Here is a 22,795-nt window from a genome sequence, read left to right on the forward strand (position 1 = left end):
AAATACAAGTTTTCCTATTTAATCAAATGGGCGTTTTGGTAAATCTGAATGCAAATATATTTGTTGTAACTCATTTAAAGCCTTTTCTCTAATGGGAAAGGTAAATATGCTAGATATACTTACTGGAGGTGTGATGAGATGATTGAAGCTTTTAATTTTCTCCTTGATGATATTAATGTACGTTTTGACAATAAAGAATATCGACAGGTTGTAGGTATTCCTATGGGCACCAATTGCGCCCCTTTAATAGCAGACTTGTTCTTGTACTGTTATGAGTCACAGTTTATGACCAAACTCAGTAACTTAAAAGACCAGTCTAAATTGCATTTAATTGATAAATTCAACAACTCTTACCGTTATCGTGATGACATTTTGTCGCTGAATAATGAAGAATTTTTTAAATATACCTCCGAAATTTACATAAAGTATCTTACTTTAAATAAATCAAATATAAACGGTAATAACTGTCCTTTCCTAGATTTAGATATTTCAGTTTTACACGGGAAACTCTACACTAAAATTTACGACAAAAGGGACGATTTTTCGTTCCCTATTGTTAATTTTCCTTTTTTGGACGGTGATGTTCCTTTGGCACCATCTTACGGTGTTTATATATCACAACTCGTTCGCTATGCCCGTGTCTGTTGTGTCATTTTGGATTTCAATGAACGTAATCTATGTATTACTGGTAAATTACTAAGTCAGGGATTTCGTTACCACAAATTACTTAAAACATTTACTAAATTCTTCCATAGATGCAACGATTTGGTTTGAAAGTTTGGTTGTACCTGTAGAAAATTTATTTCAAACGGAATAGCACAACCTAATTTTAATGGAGATATTGTTTACCGAGCCCGGAAATTTAGATACGACCTGGGTAAACTTATCGATACTTTAAATAAACTTATTCTAAAAGGTTGCTAATTCAACACTGTAATTATATCTTTGAATATTGTTTTTATTGGTATTAATATGGATTTTGTTATCCGTAAATTAAAATCAAACTAAATATTATTTTTATATACATATGCACATCCATGGGGCTCTACAATCTTTCAATAACTGTATTTTGGCATTGCACATGGTAATGTTTTTCTCTGACTGTTAATGACCTATATTTACACTAAATCCATTACATATTGGATGTCGACTGATTGATATTTTAGTCTTTGATGCATGATTTTTTTTATTAGTTGTTATTGGCTTTGAACTAGCTGTCAGTAACTGCGAGTACTCTCAGATCTGTACTTAGGGTCTTTTATGTTGTTGTGGAGATGTATAAAAACCCTGCTACGTCTGGTCTGTGTTTTTGTTAGATGTATTTTTGCTTTGTATCGATCTGATTAGTTAAGCCCTTTTACACTGATTTTTATAGTTTTTTCTTATGTTGTACTGTTACATGTACACCACTGTCCCAGGTTAGGGGAGGGTTAGTGCCTTCAAACTAGTTTAACCCAGCCACATCCCAAGTCAGGAGCCTGTAATTCAGTGGTTGTCGTTTGTTGCTGTATATCATATTTGTTTTTCGTTCATTATTTTGTACATAAATCAGGCTGTTAGTTGTCATTTCGAAGCCTTTTATAGCTGACTATGCGGTATGGGTTTTGCTCATTGTTGAAGACCGTACGGTGACCTATAGTTGTTAACTTCTGTGTCATTTGGTCTCTGGTGGATAGTTGTCTCATTGGCAATTATACCACATCTTCTTATTTTCATATGATTACCAATGAGACAACCATCAAAAACGAAGAGTCCAGATGAACAACGACCTGATTAATGACAAAACAATAAACGAAAACCAAATATGACAGACAGCAACCAACGCGGACATCTAAATTATAGGCTCTTGACTTAGGAAAGATAATGTTTGTGTGCGCTACACCTTCCCCTAACCTGTGAGAGCAGTGTAACAACATATAACAACAAACCGAAAAGATCCGTTGGTAATGACTTGACTCGTCAGAAAAGCACGAAGCACAAAATACATAAACGGCACAAAGTACCGATATAAGAGAAATAGCTATTTCAATATCAAGTCCAACTAATAAATAGATTATGTTCTCTCATACTAGAGAGTTAACTACTACAAATCCAACACATCTAGTGTAAAAATGTCATAAACAGACTAAGAAAATCATGACCATGTTCAATGCTAAAATACAAGTACATGATATCGACAGAATACTCAATCCTCTCCGTGTTTGCTTTATTTCCAAAGATGGAAAAGCAAAGAATACTCAGAAAAAAGACATAAATATAATTGAAATTATAACGAAAATAATAATGGTATAAGGATAGTTATAAACACAGGATCAATCAATTAACGTTATAATTTATAACGCTTAAACGAATGCTTCCGGGTAAAGAAGGTTAGTCTAGAGTATTCAGTCTGCTAAGTAATAAATCTTACCCTTGCATAGTTACTTAGTACACGGAAACAAGTATGTACTATGAAACTTAGAAAGGAAATGCAAGACATTTAACTGAACAGGAGTTGTAAATTATGTGCAAAATAAAATAGTGAAACCATGCCTTCTTACACACACATATTTACTTTGTTTTAAACAGGAAGTTCTAGCCAACAATAGTTGTCAATCATGTTGTAAAATGATTGAGTCTCTCCGGCAATGCAAACAGTTTACCATTTTATTTGGCTCTCAGACCAGAAATAAAATACCCTTTTAGTGTTTAAATACCAATTTAAACCACTTGTAAACTGTAAAATATACCTTTTGTAGTGATTTATTAATATACTGATCTCAGCGTGATAAAACATTTCGTCTCTTTGTCAATCATCGACGGAGTATTTTTTAACTACATGTACTTCAAATTATGCAATAAATAAAGATCATATTGCAATCAGTCCTCGCACTCATTAGACAGACACAATAATCGATTCATTATCATTATTAGGGAGCAACCATTTAACTTTTAACTTCAAGGGGAGGGGGGGGGGGGGGGGGGCTGGTTATGGTTTATTGTCTGAGTCAGAATTTGTTTTTTTAGTTTTTCGAAGCTATCAATCAAAATATTTTTTTTCAAAATTTAAGGTAGATGGGGGGTCTAAATTAAAATCCATAGAATTTTTTAATAATTTGTCAAAATGTAGTTTATATTATACCTTATTCAAAAATATAATAAAAAGTATGGGTCACCGGGCTTTTTTTCATACTACGGGTTGTGCAAAATTGTCAGATTGTGTATAGATTATGCATGGAAAACCAAATTGTGTGTGGTAAAAAGAAAACTACACCATAGAATTTAAAGATAGAATATGAGAAGCTAGCTCTAATAACATGCTTTCAGATAAGAAAAAGAAAAAATGGGGTAACCGAACTCGTTTTCTTGCTACACAATAAGATAGGTAAATTTATAACACATCTATTATAAAAATTACTTTATCTGAGTTATCTCCCCTTTTATCCGAGTTACCTCCCCTGATGTTACAAAGTTGAAAAAAAGTGATTCAAGCAAAAAATTCTGTTGTATATGTAAAGTACAGCCGTAAATATGATAACACACATAAATTTCTATGTTAACAAGAAAAGTCTTGCTCATGTATTACATACTACTCTCGAAATTTGCACATTTCATTTAATATCTAGACCAATTGGTATCTGCTTTTTCAAAATCCAAAATGGAGGAAGACACCCGAGCCACCTTAACACTATAAGGTATGGGGAAAATTGGGGGTCAGAATACTTTTAACACCCCCCCCCCCCCCCCCCCTGTGAAGTTAAATGGTCGTTCCCTTATTATAATTTTTAATAATTATTTTTAATTGAAAATTAGTATATTTACAATGTATAAACGTTGTGCACGATGTTCCTACAACACGACGTTACACCAAAAATGGGACGTCAAAGAGTGTTTTCTGAAATTTTGACATCGATTAATTAAATTTGTTAGTTTCATTCGTTTTTTTTATATGTTATGGGTTGATTCTGTCTCTGTTATTTTTTTGATGTATTTTTACCATGAATTACCTCAAGTTGTAGAAATCGATTAACAATGTTTACCCTTAATTCCCCTTAAAATGCTGTATTGTCGTAGATAATGTAGGAAGGCAAAATGAGATGGAATTATTAATTATACAGTTTTCCATAAATAAATTAAAACATAATTTTAGAAGCACAAAACTTTAATCACAGGCTGCTAAAATTTTATGGTGCATATCATATGTCATTGTAAATTTTCCATATCTTGATTCAACCCCAATACAAATATATCCGACACTCTGCAAATAAATCATTTTTGTTTTACCCTTGATTAATTTGAAATGAATTGTTCTTTCCTTGACACACAATTTGTCGAAATACAGCCCTTCAATTATATGAACCCCAGCTTCAAAATTATTTCTCCAGTCATCTATTATAATAGTTTCTTGCTTAAGTTTTCTAACGTCTGATGTACTTTTTAAATTTTAGAAATCTTCTCCTGGATCGTTCGTAAAAACGGGTAATACAATCCCGGGTTATATTATTTCAATGAAACTGTTTTCGTCGATGTTTGCAATTAGTCTTTCAGTTACCTCCGTTTCATGCACAAGTTTATTTTGACGAAAAGGTCCGGCTTCGCTAGTACATGAATTAGTTTATGTACGACAGTTATAACATGAGTAGCAGGACAAGTCGCGAACTAAAACTTTTCGAGTACTTGTACTTTTAATTTAGTGAATGTACCTTACTGAAGGGGCGACTTTAAGTGATCTATATCTATTTCAGGGTATTTCCGCAAGATAACGAAAAATTCACCTTTAACATATAGAGGACTGTCTTGGTGTCTCCAAATTGTCTTTGCAAAAGTTGTACATATCATTCGCATTCTGAATCAAACATTTGCCTCTAGCAACAATAAATCACTAAATGCTAAAAATGGTTATAAAATATCAAAATTTAATCTGTGTCGAATCTATGTTCCGAGTTTGTCAATATTCACTATTCTTTTTTCGACAACCTTCAATATCTTTTTCCAAATTTCACCACACGATTTGTTTTTATTATCAGGAACATTTAATTGAAACAAATTTAGCACATGCAAAGTCGGAAATAAGCGTTTTTCGGATTTTTCGACGTTTTCACCCGTTTGGACAAAATGACTACCGTTTTGTAATGTTTCGTAGCATTTTATTCCTTTCAGACCCAAGCATGTAGTTAATAAAAAAGAAATCTAGGCATTGTGTACTCTTCGTGTATCTAACTTTTGTTTTTATAAATTATAAATAACTTATTGAAATATCAGGTAAAAAACCCGCATTAATTGCTTTGACAAATGAAATATCAACTTGGACAAAATGACTACCGCTTGAAAAACAACTGTAAAGAGAAGATTTTATAGAATCTACAATATTTGAACTCACGAACAATGAGGCAAATATTTGTACTATTGGTAGATGTTATTATTATCTTACCATTTTTAGACATTTTCTGCTATATCTACTTATAAAGTACACTTTCAGTCGTTGAGTCAACGAAAAACGTCGTTGGACATTTTTCTTATTCCAGCTTAATATGCAGCCGCCGAGTCAAATGAAATTTGACAAAATAATGACTTAATTGTCACAAAGAACCGACACATGTCGTTGTTCTCGCCAAGTTTCAGGAAGATCAGAGAATAAGAAATAGGATCACTATACATAAGAGTTAAAACAGTTGTTCAAAAATGTAACGTTGGACATCCGTTTTTTCACATATAATAGCTTAGTTGTTTTAATCCTCAAATATACTAGAATTACTAAGTATATGACCAAGAGCTATAAGAACATTATTGAAAACATATGCTGAATTTGTTTTTATAGTGGTGAGTGTTTGCTAACATTTTTTTTTGTTTTGCGGAGGAAATGTCGAAGATTCTTTTTTAAATCCTATGGGTTGTAGGAACATCGTGCGTAACGTTCCATTCTTTTTTTTAAGTAGTGTGAAAAATTAGTGCTATTGTTTGTTTAGTTTATGAATATACAAAGTGGCCCTTCTTTAATCTCAGTGTTAGAAATCGTAGCGTTTGGCACGAGAAAATTTCAAGTAAATGGGGCAATAACTTACCTATTTGCGTAACAATGATTGGGTTACTTCAAATAGGAATTACTCTAAACAAAGTTGGAACGGGCAAAGTAGCACCTATTGCCATTGAAATCAGTGTAACCATGGAAGTATTATATTGACAATATAATACTTCCATGGTGTAACCAAAGCGACTGTCAAACGACAAAAACACCAATTCGTTGTCATAATTATCGTTACAATCAGATAGTCCAAGCAAAACACTTACGTGTGTGTATATTGTTTTTATTATATGGATAAAATTAGTGGAAGATATTGTTTGACTGTTTCAAAATATTTGGAACAATATTTGACAAGCCACTCTGTTAAAGACTACGAATTTCCTTTGATTTCTGTTTTTTGACAATTTTTGCATTTTACCGGAATTAGATTATCAGTAGTAACATTAAAACTTTGAATTGCTGTAAGGACCATGAGTAGGATCGTGAAAGATTGAACTAAAAAAAAAAAAAAAAACCCAAATGATTGTACTATTATTGTTATCAGATTTTTAAGGAAAATTTTCTCTACATACATGTACATATATATATATGAACAAATGAATGTGTGGTTAAAATTTAACGAAACAGCAATCTAAGTGAACCGAAACAGAATCTGTATATAGAAAATGAAATGTCTCAGGCTTTTTGATATGGGGTTTAGAGTGAGAATATAATGATAATAATAATTGTAGTTATGAAATATCAGAAATGCATAATTTCATAAAATTTCACAAAAAATATATTATGGATGTAGATCTTCAGTTATTTTGTTATGTCTTTTGGAGTTATATCTTATCTCTGTATTCTTTAAAAAAAATAACACTCAACACAGAACAATCATCAAACTGGATGATGATGAAGCATTAAAATTGTTTTAAGTACCTAAAAAAAGTCTTTCTAAAATATGTATTAATCTATCATTCAAAAACTTTACAAAAACTTACTTAGATTATTATATTTGAAGATACTATTTTCTGTTAAAGAGTCAGACATACGACGTTCAGTGAGTCGACTGATGGTCAGCTTGATCTCACAATTATTTTTGTGAATTATTGGGTAAAACACGGGGAATATGAGAGGAAATCCATTTCAAAACTAAATAAAATCATTCAAATTTGTACTTTGAAAGATTCAGTTTCAATATTACAAGCGTATTTCAAATGGGAAGTAAGTCCAAATAACTGTCCATTCCTGATAAATATTAAGCGCCGACCCTATGGACATCCGTGTCCATTATTTCACAGGAATGGACAGTAATTTATACTTCCTCTACAACATACAAATGACATACAATGACCATATGATTGCACTATCATGGATGTTTGTTTAAATTGAGATACATCCTCATTCCATGTGATAAATCTGTCAATCTAAACATGTATATCAGTAAATTGTTTGTAACTTAAGATCATTTGATTAAATGTGAATATGTGAAAATTTGATAAATGATAGTTATCTAAATTTAAAAATGAAGTTCAAAAGAGTGTATCGATTACATGAAATCAATAAGGTTGCGTTGCAAGGTGTTGCATTGTTATGATACTAAATAACCGAATGTGAACGACAATTCAAACAGCATGTTATACACTTCTGTTATTGTTTTCCTTTCTTATAAGTAGTACTGCTCGTTTACATGACGAATCTTAATCTCACTATAGTTTCTGCATGTAGAATATATAATTTGTGTAAATATTGGCTTATCCTTTCCAACAATATGAAAATAAGGAGATGTGGTATGTTTGCCAATAAGACACCTATCCATCAGAGTTCAATTATAGGCCACCGTATGGCCTTCAACACTGATATCCAGTTCAAGTATAAAAAGTGACGGCATATTAAGTAATTATCAATTTAGCTTCTTCTTTAATTGCATTTTTGTCTTACGTACGATCACTCACACATATATTGAAATTACTTGCAAGTATGTAAGCTATAAAATTGGTTTTTCTTTATACATTCTGTCAAAACTGATATCAGATATAAGTGTATATACTAAATATAGAAAGTTATCGAACGAAAATATAAAAGCATGATTTTTAAGAACTGCCTTCAAATATTTTGTGAAGGCTTGTTTATTTTTCAATGATGCGGTTTGCCTGTTCTTGGTTTCTCATTGATCTATTTTGATCACGGTTTTGATTGCAACTAGATTTGTTTTTGTGAATATCACACCATGTCAAAGGGAGAATTATCGTATTCCCATGATTGCTTGTGAATTAGAATGGGGTGGATGGATTTTTGTCAAGTATTATCTTAAATCATCTAGTTGTCCTAAAACAACAATTAAATCCATAATGGTCCGAATTACGTAGACGACTTTGGATGTTGGATGTGTTCTGATTGATATAAGAAAACGGCATTGGATGTTTGATGTGTACTGATTGATATTTTAGTCTTAGACATGATTTTTTTAATAGTTGTAATTGGCTTTGAACTAACTGTCAGTAACTGAAAGTACTCTCAGATCTGTACTTTCAGTCTTTTTTTAAAATTTTTTTGGATGTATAAATTTTCCACGTCCCGTTGGTGTTTCAACTGATTTTGTAGTTTGTTCTTATGTTGTACTGTAACACGGTTAGGGTGAGGGTTTGCGCTTTCATACATGTTTAACCCAGTCACACTTTATATGTGCTTGTCCTAAGTCATGAGCCTGTAATTCAGAGGTCTTCGTTTGTTTTAGTTTGTTCTTATGATGTACTGTTACAGCACTGTCAATGGTTATGGGGAGGGTTTGGCGACAGCAAACATGCTGAAACCCGCCACACTCTCTCTATATATAGCTATGTGCTGTCCTAAATCCGGAGCCTGTTGTTCGGTGGTTGTCGTTGGTTCGTGTCTGTCATATTTGTTTTTCGTAAATTGTTCTGTTATAAATTAGGCCGTTAGTTTTCTCAATTGAATTGTTTCATATTTTCATGTTGGGGCCTTTTATAGCCGACTATACAGTATGGGTTTTCTCATTGTTAAAGGCCGTACAGTTGCCTATAACTGCTTACATCAACTTCATTTGAACTGTGGTGGACAGATGTATCATTGGCAATTATACCACATCTCCTTATTCTTATATTAACTGTACAAACAAGGAGCTCAATAATAGTTGAAAATAACAACGTGAACAAATGCATCCAACTCAATATTCTTTTTACAAATAAACAGAGATAACATAGACATACAAATTTGACAAAGGAACACTAATATTTCAATCCTTTGAAAGAAAAATATCGCTATGACAGTTCTAGTCGTGATGTGAACCAATAGCCTTGAAAAGATGGAAAATATAAAAATAAATTCCCAAAATTAATTCCTGACCATCAACATCAATGCGCTAATCAACAAAAAAGGATAATTCTTACACTCGGGTAACACTGAAAGTTGCATTGCTATATTGTATCAATAGAAAGCAATCAAGAAGTTTGATGTCGGTGGTACACCGGTGCAAAGAATGTAAATCATATGCAATATGCACTAAGTACTTTTATTTATACTTCTGCTTAAACTTAATTTTAAATAATTATTCTCTGATTGTAACGACAGCTGTTTGTCATTGTAGTTTTTGTATTAATGTTTATTTAATTATCTCTTGTATATTTTGTGGTTCGTGCATTGTAATGGTTCCAATATATAGTAAATGTTTTACATGACAAAATTTGGTTTAAATATATACTCTGTCACTTAATAATGCCTAAATTTAAACAGCATACAAAAAGAAAAATAACAAAAACACCGAACTCCAAGGAAAATTCAAAACGGAAAGACATCACACGAATGGAAAACAACTGTCATATTCCTGATATGGTACAGGCATTTTCTTATGTAGAAAATGGTGGATTAAACCTGGTTTTATAGCTAGCTAAACCTCTCACTTTGTATAACAGTCGAATACAAACAGGGATTCACATGAATCATCAGAGTACGTGTTTCATCTAGCTTTAACATAAGTGTTTTGTAGGTTGTCTGAATGGACAGTTGTTCATGTTGTGCTGTTTGTTAAAAATGGTCAACTTGTATTCCAATGGTGTTTTGCATATTTGTTCATCTCTTCTGTTCTACTTAATTTTAGATACTTTAGACTTGTTTTTTTATTTTGTACACAGTAAGAATTTTTCTCCAAGGAATATCGACCCAACGGCGGTTTTATTGCACATAATGTGATATTTAAATGTTTGGGACTAAGATATTTGCATTATATAATAAGCGATTCGTTTTTACAATTGAATAAGAGTTTTTTTTACATGTCATACCATCGAATTGATTGATACCATTGAACCAGGAAGATCGCAATGATATGTCAGAACAATTTGAATGAACAAATAAAGTCATTTTTGAATGCTTTGCATGTGTTAAATAATCACATGTCTCTATAAAAAACAACAAAAGTTCTGTACAAATATTTCCAAACATTTTTGTTGCTATCTAAATGCCTCTTTTTTTAAATGTTTTGTTTACATTAGACTTTAACGACCATACATCAATAAGATGTATAAGTCTAAAGTATATATTCTTCACACCTATCAAGTGGTGTTTCTTAAATCCTAATACAACAAATAAAAAAAATGATTCTTTCTTGCATTTACCTCATTTTTAGATTCTACAATTATTCACTTTAAATGAAAAACACAATTGAGCTGCGTTAGATAGAAATCGACCGTATGCAAGTGCACGTATACATGTACATGTATAAGACTTTGATTGGTTTTGAAACATTCAAATACGAAATAAAAGATGAATTTTGTTCTGTTTTGTAGGATTCTTATAGCAACTCAATTTTCAAACAGTTACTGTAACAGACTTTCCGTAGAGATTTTTTTTTCAACCAGAAAAGGTTAACAGATGTATTCATATATTCATTTGCATAAGGTCGATTTCTATCCGAGGCAGCTCAGTTCTGATTTTTTTATGAAAATTCCTTTAATGGATTGTTAAATTTATAAATTAACATTTTCAATGTGACATAATTGGTTTGAAGAAGAAAAATAAGACCACCTCAACATGGTCTTCAGCCGTTCCGAAAGTGGTTATGTGATCAAAGTTCCTCAAATTGCGATTTGCGGATATGTGCACAAGGAAAACTGTTGTATAACCACCGTTTTTTTTTTAATTTGCATGCAATTAAATTTCTAATAATCATAGAGACAGTCCTAACCCAACCCAATTTACTTATAACTCTGCAATAAATACATCTGTCACATAACGAACGAGAAAGAATATGGCGTATCAATTCATCACACAAAATCAATACGCGCATTGGAAAAAAAAGCTATTGAACCAATTTTGTTCATCATATTCATTTTGTTTTAGTACTATGCAGGTTCGTCAATATGGAATTATAATAACAATATTAATACTTTATTCCAAAAGCAATAAAGCTTATAGGATATATATAATGTTTGACAAATTAATTATGCATGCACCATATCACATAAACAGACATGACTTGGATGGAGTGTTGTCTCATTGGCACTCACACCACATCTTCTTATTTCTATATAATCAAATGTTAACTACATGTAAATACATTAAATGACTCTTATAAATAATACACTAATATTTTACGTATAACGTATTGTTTCTCTAATGTCAACATATTTTTTACATTTCAATAAAAATGAAATTCGTCTTCAATGAAACTTGTATTACAATAAGTTAATAAGTTCCTTTTGAAATACCAACGCTGTATTAAAGTTAATAATGCATTGATGAATGTAATGTGATGTTAAATAGAGGCGGAAGATATCAAGTCCACAAAATACCATATAGAAAACAAAAGATTGAGTAACACGAACTCAACCAAAAAAAAACAGGTTTAACTGAGGGATTATTAGACATTTGGTGACGGGCATACCAGATGTAGACAAAGAATATTGAAGACACTCGTCTTGTGTGCACGTCTGATTGAATAAGTATCATTCGGTAATAATTATTATTACAACTAGGTCAATTTCGATAATTGCAAGTCCCCAAAAGACACCAGTTGCAATTACTCGAAAAATATATTAACAATAAAAAAAAATTTAACAGTATCATTGGATTAAATTAAACCTTCTTAATCATGATATAATACATTTTTGATTATATACTCATGACGTGGCTCGGAACTTATACATCCCGCCATTGTGTTATTGTGCTATGGTCAATTTTGAATTCTTGTCTTTCATTTTTGCTTATGTATTTTGTTTATATGCCATTTTGTGTTTCTTTGTTGATACAGTTATTTGTTTTATAGTGATTAAAATTATATTACAATGTTGACTGCTGTACCCCGATTTTTGATGTTTTTACCTATTATGTCTGTTTGTTTTGCTCACATAGTGTTGTCAATATAATGGAATTCAACGCGAATGTCGTGTACAAGTGAGAGGTTTTAATTAGCTGGCTATTAAATCAGGTCTAATCCACCATTTTCTAAGTAAGGGAATGCCTGTACCAAGTCAGGAATATGACAGTTGTTTTTCATTCGTTGGATGTGTTTGAGCTCTTGATTTTGCCATTTTATAAAGGTATTTCCGTTTTGAATTTCCCTTGGATTTCGGTATTTCTGTTATTTTACTTTTTTCATGTTATAATTTTGAGTTATTGTTCTTTGTACACAGGTGGAACGCGGTTGAGTCTGAAGATCGAAATACCGTTTTTGTTCTTGTGAAATGTATAGTCCTTCCTCATCCCCTACCCTCCCACGAAGAAACGGATGTATTGCTGTTTCATACCGTACGGCCATCAACAATGAGAAAAAATAAATACTGTATAGTCGGCTATAAAAGGCCCCGACATGAAACAATTCAATTGAGAAAACTAACGGCCTAATTTATAACAAAACAATTATCGAAAAAACAAATATGACAGACATGAACCAACGACAACCACTGAAATACAGGCTCCAGACTTGGGACAGGCACATAAAGAATGTGGCGGGGTTAAACATGTTTGTGAGCGCTCAACCCTCCTCTAATCTTCAGTGGTAAATACTCAAAACCTGACAAAAAATATACTTTACAGGGTTGGAGGCGGAAAAGTTCGAGTTTTCATTATTTATAAAAATTAATACGGAATAAAGAGTATAAAATAAATACAGTATGTTAGAATTTGACTGTCTACCACTAAAAATAAGGACCAGAATTTTGAACATTCAAATAAAAATTGTTTACCTTTTTTTGTCTACGACTTTAATAGTAATAGTTGACAGACATTCGATCAAATAACAAGAAAATACATACAGGAACTTTTAACAAGGGTGTGTGCAATACGAACTCAACAAACAGGTACTCCGGAAGGCATGTTAACACAGCTTTTAATGAGACCATTAATAACCAGTATTACCATTGGTCAACACTTGTGATTCACCAACTCGGCTGGCAACAAAATCGGCGAATGAACGTAATGCACTAAAGATGATACATTTATGTTCCACACTCAGATGATGTAATGTTACCAATTACTTCCTTAGTGAGTACTTACAAGTTTTTATTAGGCGATTGATGTCACTCTTCCTATATATTATCAACTTTCCGTTCCTATGTATTAACATACATGTATCATCTGCATCTACCAATCGTGTCCAATCGTGTCCAATATGTCAATCTGATACTATGTCCAGTTTTCTTATGTATTCTTAATTGATGACGAAAAAGCCAATTAAAGAATATTTTTCAATTATTTACGGAAACTACCTTCACTCTAAAACATACCATGGTTCGAAATCTCATTACAAGTTTTAGTTATAAGTTATAAGTATTCTTCCTAAAAGGGGTTTGCACTTACTTAAGTCTTCTAGTAACGTTACAATAAAGCATTTTGTTTTGGTGTAACTTACATGTACATCCGATCGGTAGTGATGTGTTTTATTTCAATCGCTGAAAACAAACAAAATCTGCATTGTTTTAACATTTGATTAATCCTACATGTTGTTATTACATACTTCATGTTGTTATTACATACTTCATGTTGTTATTACATACTTCATGTTGTTATTACATACTTCATGTTACAGGTCATAAAAAAAATACTGCATATCAGTTAAAAATGAAAAGCACTACAACTAAAAACATAGCAAAATGAAAAGCTTATCTACATGCAGAACAACGACAACCTGATCCATTCCAAGACTTATAAGGCTCTTGAATTGTGAAAAGAAAAATAATTTCAGTTTTGAAATGGTCGGATAGGCTGTTCCATAGAGTAGCAGGTGCAAATTAAAAACTTTTCTTACAGAACCGTGTTGATTTTACATGGGGAATATGCAGTATATTTACGTTTAATCGATCAAGTCAACAGACGGATGCTAATTTATCAACAATGTTAAAAGTTTCAATTGCCATTGATCTTTGACTTTCAAAATGCAGTTATGGCATCTTAGCCTTTCCAAAAACAGTTGATATGAGCTTAAATTGTCTTCATACACAAACCTAAGTGCTCTTTCTTGCACTTTTTCTAATCTTTTTGAATTTTTCACAGCACAGAAATGCCATGCAAAATTTCTCAAAACAAATGTATGGAATATAGTTAACTTACTTTAGTCCATTTTCCTTACACATAATTAATTGATTACTCTAAAAAAGAAAAGTAAAACGAAACTTCCGAACGCCGAGGCAATATAAAACAGGAGGCTATCAGATTGACAGCAAACCGTTTTTTCCTGCATAAAAATCATATTTGCAAATCTGGACCGCCAAACAGGATCAAGTAAAAAAAATAAATGATTTTTTGTAGGATTCAGAAATGGAAAGGTCAAAATCAATCTAAGTATCACTTTTCACTATTAGAGGTCTACAAACTGAACAACGATAAAAGCTAAAGTCGTGAAAATCGAACTTGACCTTCAGTTATTGACAGGAAACAATTAACATAACTTAATTTGTAAAGATTTCGTCAAAGCGTTTTCACGGACAACACTCTAATTGTCACTTTTCGCTACCTTTAGGTCTACAACTCAACAATGATAAAAGCTGAATTTATGAAAATCGCACATTGCCCTTCATTTAGTCACAGGAAACAACATATCTAAATTTGAAAAGATTTCGTCAAAGCGTTTTCAATGAATTGCATGGACAACACTCTAAGTATCACTATTCACTACTTAAAGGTCTACAACTCAACAACGATAACAGCTAAAATCGTGAAAAAGTGTTTTCAAGTTATTACACGGACACTGTTTGGCAGCCGCCCGCCCGCCGTAGATCACCAAATTAATAACCGATATTTTCCTTCGGAAATCCGGTTAAAAGGGAACTTCACAAACACTGACATAATCAAACGTTATCAACCAACGACTGAAAAACAACTGTCATATTGCTGACTTAGCACAGGCATTTCCTTATGTAGAACATGGTGGGTTAAATCTGGTTTTATAGCTAGCTTAACCTCCCACTGGTATGACAGTTATTTATAATTACGTTATATTGAGAAAATTTGGTGAGCAACCAAAACAGACATAATGGGTTGTTGTGACAATAATTGGTATTCAGCAGCCAAAACTGAACACGGTTTTATTATATATATTAAAAAATGACTCTGGCTTCAAGTTTGAGGTATGTCCAAGACACAAATGAATGTAGTCTCGATATCGACGACATCAACGATATAGAGTCGATATCAACAAATAATGATCCAAATGTTTATCTGCTACATTTTTCTATATAGACAATTTAGTTTCTCCTGGTTCGTCTAATGAAAATGTCGATATCGACGACATCGACGATATCAAGTCGATATCGACACATTATATGTTTCAAATGACTATCTACTACGATAATCTATATAGACAATTTGGTTTCTCCTGGTTCGTATATTTTAAGATGTCGATATCGACGTTATCGACGATATCGAGTCGATATCGACACATTATGTTCCAAATGTCTATCTGTTTTACAGTTATGTATATAAACAATTTTAGCTTCTCCCAGATCGTCTATTTTAGATGTCGATATCGACGATATCGACGACATCGTGTCGATATCGAAAAATTATGTTCCAAATGTTTATCTCCTACAGTTATCTGTATAGACAATTTAGTTTCTCCTGTTTTGTCTGTTTTAAGATGTCGATATCGACGATATCGACGACATCGACACATCTTCCAAATGTTTATCTGCTACAATTATATATATAGACAATTTAGTTTCTCCTGGTTCGTTTGTTTAACTATGTCGACGATATCAATTCCATATCAACATTTAAACATTTTCTTCATAATTTGTTTCTCTATTTATTTCGTTTATTTTAGTATACGTACCTTAATTACACACTAAGATAGGGGATGTTGCACGATTTGCAATGAGACAACAGACCACAATACACAAAAAGAATGAGGATGTTAACAACTATACGTCACCTAACAGTCTTCACAACAAAGATTAACAATAATACCGGCATAACAAAATATCAAATATTTCAAATGGGAAAACAAACATCCTGATTTATGTATAAATGATAAGCAAAAATCAAATATGACCGACAGCAACGGACGACAACCACTTAATCAAAGAGCTCCCGAGAAGGGTAAATCACAATAAGGATGTGACGAGGTTGACTTGTGCGTTAAAACTTCCCTTAAATCTATGACGGTGGTATAGCATCAATATATAAAATTAACAAATAGACAAAATCACAAAGTACCGATCTAAGAGTACTCGAAACTATTCAAATAAAGTTAAAAATTTAATTTCAACCAATAGATAAACCATGTTTTCTCTGTTTGAAATGGGAACCAGTTCACATCCCATGGATTTGAATTTTACATAGCAAGTCATGTTTGTACTATATCTGCAGTTTTAGATCTTTGTATGCAATCATATCTCACTTAGTTTACACCTAAATTACCATGTCAGCCATTGTCAATGTAATACAAGCAAACATTTTTTTTTTTTTTTTTTTAAGAATACATTAATGTGTTTTAAAGGGTACATTACTTTGGAGATGTGACCACCTGATTGTTTTTAAAAAAAATAGATAGATTACAATTCAGCCATCATCTATCCCTAAATCAATCTTCGGTCTTAATTCATATATATAATCAGCTTGTTATGTCTTGTTTTTATTCATTATCTTAAGTCATTATCGATATCGAGTCGATATCGAGTCGACATTGTCGATATCGACGATATCAACATCAGGTTTTGTCATTGGTGTCGTCATCAAAATCTACATTTGGTTATGATATGAGTATATAAGTTCATCGATATCGATTCGATATTGTGTCGACATTGTCGATATCGACGATATCGACATCTTGGTATGTCTAGGACATGTATGTCAAGTTTGGCCAATTTAGACAGAATAACAATTTAATAAATGTTTTGGAGGATAACACATTTGTAGAAATCTTTTTTTTCAAATTTTTCACATTGGTCTATGTGTGTTTATGTATAGCTTAGAGTTGATTGTTCGATACTTAAACAAACAATTATTTTTATCAAAATATTATGCCTTGCATATGTATTTTATTCGTAATTGAGCACTGCATACTCTTAAAAATTCTGGCCAGTATTTCATATTACCAGTATTGCCCTATAAAACCCGCATTTTCCCAGTATTTCCCACTGGGTTGGACAATACTTATAAAACCCGGCTTTTGCCAACCCTGGCACTGAAGGCACGTACATTTTTACAGTTGTGGTATATTTGTTCCTAAGATAAGTTGTCTTTTGTGTGCTACCTCATTTTGTCGCTTTGACAAGTTTGTTTATTGAAATTATTATACTGTCCTACCGAATTATTTGCTAAATGTTATTATAGTAATATGACATTTCCTGCCAAGTTATCTAACAAATGTTTTGATTAGCACTGTGGTTGCCTTAATGTTTATGTTGTTCCCACATTTTAAAGTTAAAATGTCGGACATTTCATTAGGTCTACATGTTAGAGACGAAGATGATTTTGATTGATGTATTTTAAGAGAAACCACGCCAACAGAGTTACAGTAACATAATGGTGTTGTATTTTCTTTGTTCACCTGTGTCTTTTTAATTATGTTTTTCACGGCACTTGTAAGGATTTTCCAGATTGGTTTTAACATATTATAATATGTGAAAGCTAAGGTTTGTATTAATGATGGAATACTTGAGGCAGTGGCGGATCCAGTGGGGGGGGGGGGGGGGGGGGGGGGGGAGGGGGGGGGGGTCCGGGGGTTGGAACCCCCTTTTTATGACGATCAATTCATTTGAATGGGGACAGACATATAGTTGGACCCCCCCCCCCCCCCCCCCCCTCCCTTTATCCTGGGTTAGGAACCCCCTTTTATAATGACTGGATCCGCCCCTGTAGAGGAGTTATATATGACAAAAAGAGACCTTTGAGAAGTATCAAATATGTATATATATTGTATTCCAAAGTAAGATATATGCATTCAAAATACAAGTTTAAACATTGTCAAATGATAAAAAAAGAACGCATTGACAAAATATTTACTGACCTGTAAACGGGTTTGTCACGTGAACAAATAATGTATAATGTACAATTGACGGCTAAATATAGCAAGAAGGAAGTTTTAATCATGGACATTGGAAACGTTTTTGCTACATTATAATGGAATAATGCATCTATTTCAAATAATGTCTTGTTAACTGATACGGTAAGTAGTTTTAATGATACAAGAAATTTGACGGTTTTCTTTATTTTCTTTGCAATTGTTTTTGTTTTTTTGTTTGTCCTACACTCAACCAATACTTCTTTCCATAGGTTTTGAACATATAGTGGCCCGACTTGTGAAACATGCAAGACTTGGGTATTTTTTTGAAGGGCGTTGAAAGTTTATTTTATATTGCTTATTCCTCACTTTTTCAACGTTGTGATTTTTTAAGCATTTATCAAATACTCCGTTTCTCGGAATTTTGGGTCCTGAATGCTCTTCAACTTCGTACTTTATTCAACCTTTTAATTTTTTTTTATTCGAGAGTACCACTAATGAGTCTTTTGTAGACGAAACGAAACGCACGTCCTGCGTACAACTTGAATTATAAGCCTGGTATCTTTGATGAGTCTGTTTTCTACGGAAGGTGCAGCTAGTATAACGGGCATGTCAATCTGTCTCTCTTTGCAGATACATGTAGCTGAACTCGATGGCTTGTATATAAAACAAAAGGTATATATTTCATTCTAAAACGCAGTTGTTTCGAAGTCAATTTTTCAATTATAATGAATTCGACAGTTGCATACATATATAAAACTTCAACATGCAATGTGTTTGAAAAGAGTAACAAAAAGGTTTAATGCGGGCCCTAGTTTCTAGAACTTCTAGAATGCAAACCGTTGTAACTTTGCCAGTATAGGCGTAAAGGGAAAACGGTAGTTTTTATTCTTCCATAGGCAATAATACTAACATTATCTAAATTTACTACTTTTTTATAATAGAAACCTGGACAAAACAGTTATGTTTGATACTAGTATTTTATTATTCTGTTTAAGAAATTCAAGTCAAATGGTAGCATGACTATCTTCGAACGGAACTTTATTATAATATCCATGCCCACCGTCATTTTACATCAAAATTTATGTAAATTTGGAAGCCTTTTCGAATAATTTTTAAGGAAATATTTCAATGTGTTTAAAAATTTATATTGTAAATATACACACTGCAGTTATTCATGAATAAATTAAAAAATATATTATACCCTTTCATCCAACCACAGCGCTCCTGTAGCACGTGAAAATCAAGTGATAACAGTGATTGTTATTTTTTTTACATTTTCCATGCGGTCCTACTTGTTATTTTAAGGTTGATTTTAGCAGTTGTTAAATGATTTGGGTCTGTTATAATCCCCACCCCCCTCCCCCCCCCCCCCCCCCACCACCCCCTTGGTTTACTCTTCGATAGACCATGTTGCAGAAACACAGTTTTAAATATAAATACACTAATACAGTTGTTCATTAATAAGTAAAGAATGTATGTATTATAAAAGTTTATCCAATCACAGCGTTTCAGTTGACTTCTTTCATTTTCACTCATAAGATCAACATAATGCAATTAAAAACATTAAGTGAGCAAGCTTAAGGTGTCATACCAACGACCTCACATATTTGATATGGGATATTTTTACAAGTCCCTTCCTCCCCTCTTTCAGAATAAATGCCCCCATTCATGATGTCTTGGATTTGAAGAGAACATAATGTTAATTGTATGTCTAAGATTGCATTTTAAAGGAAACCATGTTATGTGAAGCAACTTTGATTTAATTGTTTTTGTATTAAATGACAAAAAAAAAAAAAATATCAATGCATCATATTCGACTGCACTTTCCTACGGAAATTTCTGTGGTTTAAAAAAAAATGAAAGAACCAATTCAAATATCAATTTATTTGATGATAAATAATTCCACCACACACTCTGTCTTTATCATTGCGATATAAAAATCAGAGGTTGTGGTATGACTGCCAATTGGGTCACAAAGACCACAGGACCAGGGTATAGGCCTCCAACAGTGAGTAAATTTATACAGTATAGCAACCTTTGAAAAACCCAGCATTTAATACTATGTTTAAATACTATCGGCTTCGGCTGTTGTCTGCTCTTTGGTCGGGTTGTTGTCTCTTTGACATATTTCCCATTTCCATTCTCAATTTTATCGTAAAAGTTTGAATACTAAATAGGAAAAGTAGAAATTTGGAGTTCAAAGTTAACATTTCGATTGAAGTTTTAAGAAATATGATAATTGTCTAAATTTGAAGAATGTTCACGAATGCAAACAGATGTAGACTAAAGAACCGTTTTCGGTGCATCAGATGAACAGATATGAACATTGTCGTATAAAAGTGACCGTTCATTTATTTTTTACCATTCATTTACAAAAAAATACTTTTTTTTGAAAGGACATAAGAAATAATGCTTTTGTATCTAGTATAGGTTTATCATAACAATAGGACAAGACTGACTGTGCAGTTGGTAAAGTTTCAAGGCATATAGCTAGCATCCAAAAGATATATTAAATTTAACGAATTTTTGTGTTTCAGAAAGACATTTCTGTTTTAATTTTTGATGGTCATGTTTTTCGTTATGTGATGAGTGTATAAAGCGCATTGATGTTAAAATATTTTTCAGAACTGTGAAAATATTATAAAGCTATCGGAACATAGGAATAATATCTGTAATTATAGAAAAAGGTTTATGAAAATAAAGGTCAGTAATTAATTAATTAATGTAACAATTATGTAGGGGTATTTGTAAATCAATTGTTTTTTTTCTCAATTTTGTCAATTAGCAAAATAATAATTTTTTATGATTTTTTTGTTTTATTTATATGTTTTAGAATCTCAAAATATGGCTCAAAGTGCAAAACAAAACTTCTGTGAAATGTGCATGAGTGCACGTGGCAGCCAATTTTGTTTAGATTGCAACCAGTATTTCTGTCCAAATTGCAAAACGAGTCATTTGCGAATTGCTGTTTGTCGAGATCATCGATTCAAGAACTCTGTAAGTGCGACATCAGACTCGTCACTTTTCTGTCAAGATCATAACGAATCACATGTTTTCATTTGTGATAAATGTGATGTTCCAGTGTGTAGAATTTGCACAGTCAAAAGCCACAAAGGGCATTCAATGGCGGACATTGAAGAAACTGTTTCAAAAAAGAAAAACATGTTTTTAGCTTCTCTTAATTCAACCCTTAATACTGACGAAGTCCTTGAACTAGAAAACAGTGGTACTAAGTTAGATCAATACGAAGTCATGTTAGATGAAAGCGTAAATTCAACAGTAGAAAGTATTCAAAGAGATGGTGAAATGATCAAATTGTCAGTTGATAAAGTTGTTGATCAGATGATACAGGAGGTAAATACAAAGTCATTCAAGCAGAAAGTTTTGTTAAATGAAGCAGTAAAGAAGACAAATGATGCCAAGGAATTTACCAAAAGTCTCAGGTGTAAGGAAGCAGAAATTAGGACAAGCAAAGACACTATTGGTTTACTACTCGAAATTAAGTCATTCGAAGGCAGTTTTGGAAAGATAAAAGTTCCTTGTATTCCAACACCACACACTTTTAAGTACACTAAGTCGATGGCAAAAGAAGAGGATATCAGAGCATTGATGGGCAAAATTGAAATTAAGTGAGTCATTTGGTTTTTTTCCCAGATAATATACGTATTAACAGTGTACAACAACACCAACATTAAATAAATTAAAGTTAAGAAATCTATTAATCATTATGAATACAAAAATTTATTTTGGGAAACAAATATCATTCTTTTTCAGTTTGAACTGACTGATTAAATAGAGTCTTAATCGTTTCTGAAATCCTGAAGTTTATAAATTGTTAAACAAATGCCTTACTGCGGGTTTTACACTGATTATTATTTTTTGGGGGAAGGGAGTTAGAATTATCTATTGTATTTATCGGTGTAAACATTGATCTTATTATCAAAAAATTAAAGCCCAACTAAATGTCATTGCTATACATAGGTCGTTTTTGGTCATATAGCTAATGTTACGGTTCTTATACATCATAAGCTTTTAAATATTCGGCTTTGGAAGTTCCTGGTTCCTCGTTCGGACGCACGAAATTTATAAAGTGTTGTTTTCATTTTTTTGGCATTACACAAGATCATATTTTTCTTTGACTGTGAATGACATCTTTACACTATATCCATTATATGTTGGATGTGTACTGCTTATTATTTTGGTCTTGAATACAATAATTTTTTTATTAGTTGTCATTTGCTTTAAACTAGCTTTCAGTAACTGCGATTACTTTCAGATCTGTACTTTGTGTCTTGTGTTTTTTTTAGCTGTTTTTTTTTTTTTTTTTTTTGCTTTGTATAGTTCTGATGAGTTGA

The 22,795-nt window shown here is 32.3% G+C and overlaps 1 protein-coding gene across 2 annotated transcripts in view; it reads left to right on the top strand.

Annotated features, from left to right (window-relative positions):
- The first annotated feature begins 18,486 nt into the window (after positions 1–18,486).
- LOC127714961 (uncharacterized) overlaps positions 18,487–22,795 on the top strand; it is a 31,529-nt gene continuing 27,220 nt past the window's right edge. The window contains exons 1-2 of one of the 2 annotated variants that reach the window (XM_052220985.1): positions 18,487–18,602; positions 21,274–21,883. In XM_052220985.1, the coding sequence (XP_052076945.1) occupies positions 21,285–21,883 (599 nt within the window). In that variant the 5' untranslated portion in view covers positions 18,487–18,602; positions 21,274–21,284. Of the gene's footprint in view, positions 18,603–21,273; positions 22,070–22,795 lie in introns of both variants that reach the window. The other variant, XM_052220984.1, reaches the window with a different exon arrangement.

This window comes from Mytilus californianus, unplaced genomic scaffold (assembly GCF_021869535.1).
Source record: "Mytilus californianus isolate M0D057914Y unplaced genomic scaffold, xbMytCali1.0.p SCAF_9, whole genome shotgun sequence".
In the NCBI taxonomy this organism is placed as follows: Eukaryota; Metazoa; Mollusca; class Bivalvia; order Mytilida; family Mytilidae; genus Mytilus; species Mytilus californianus.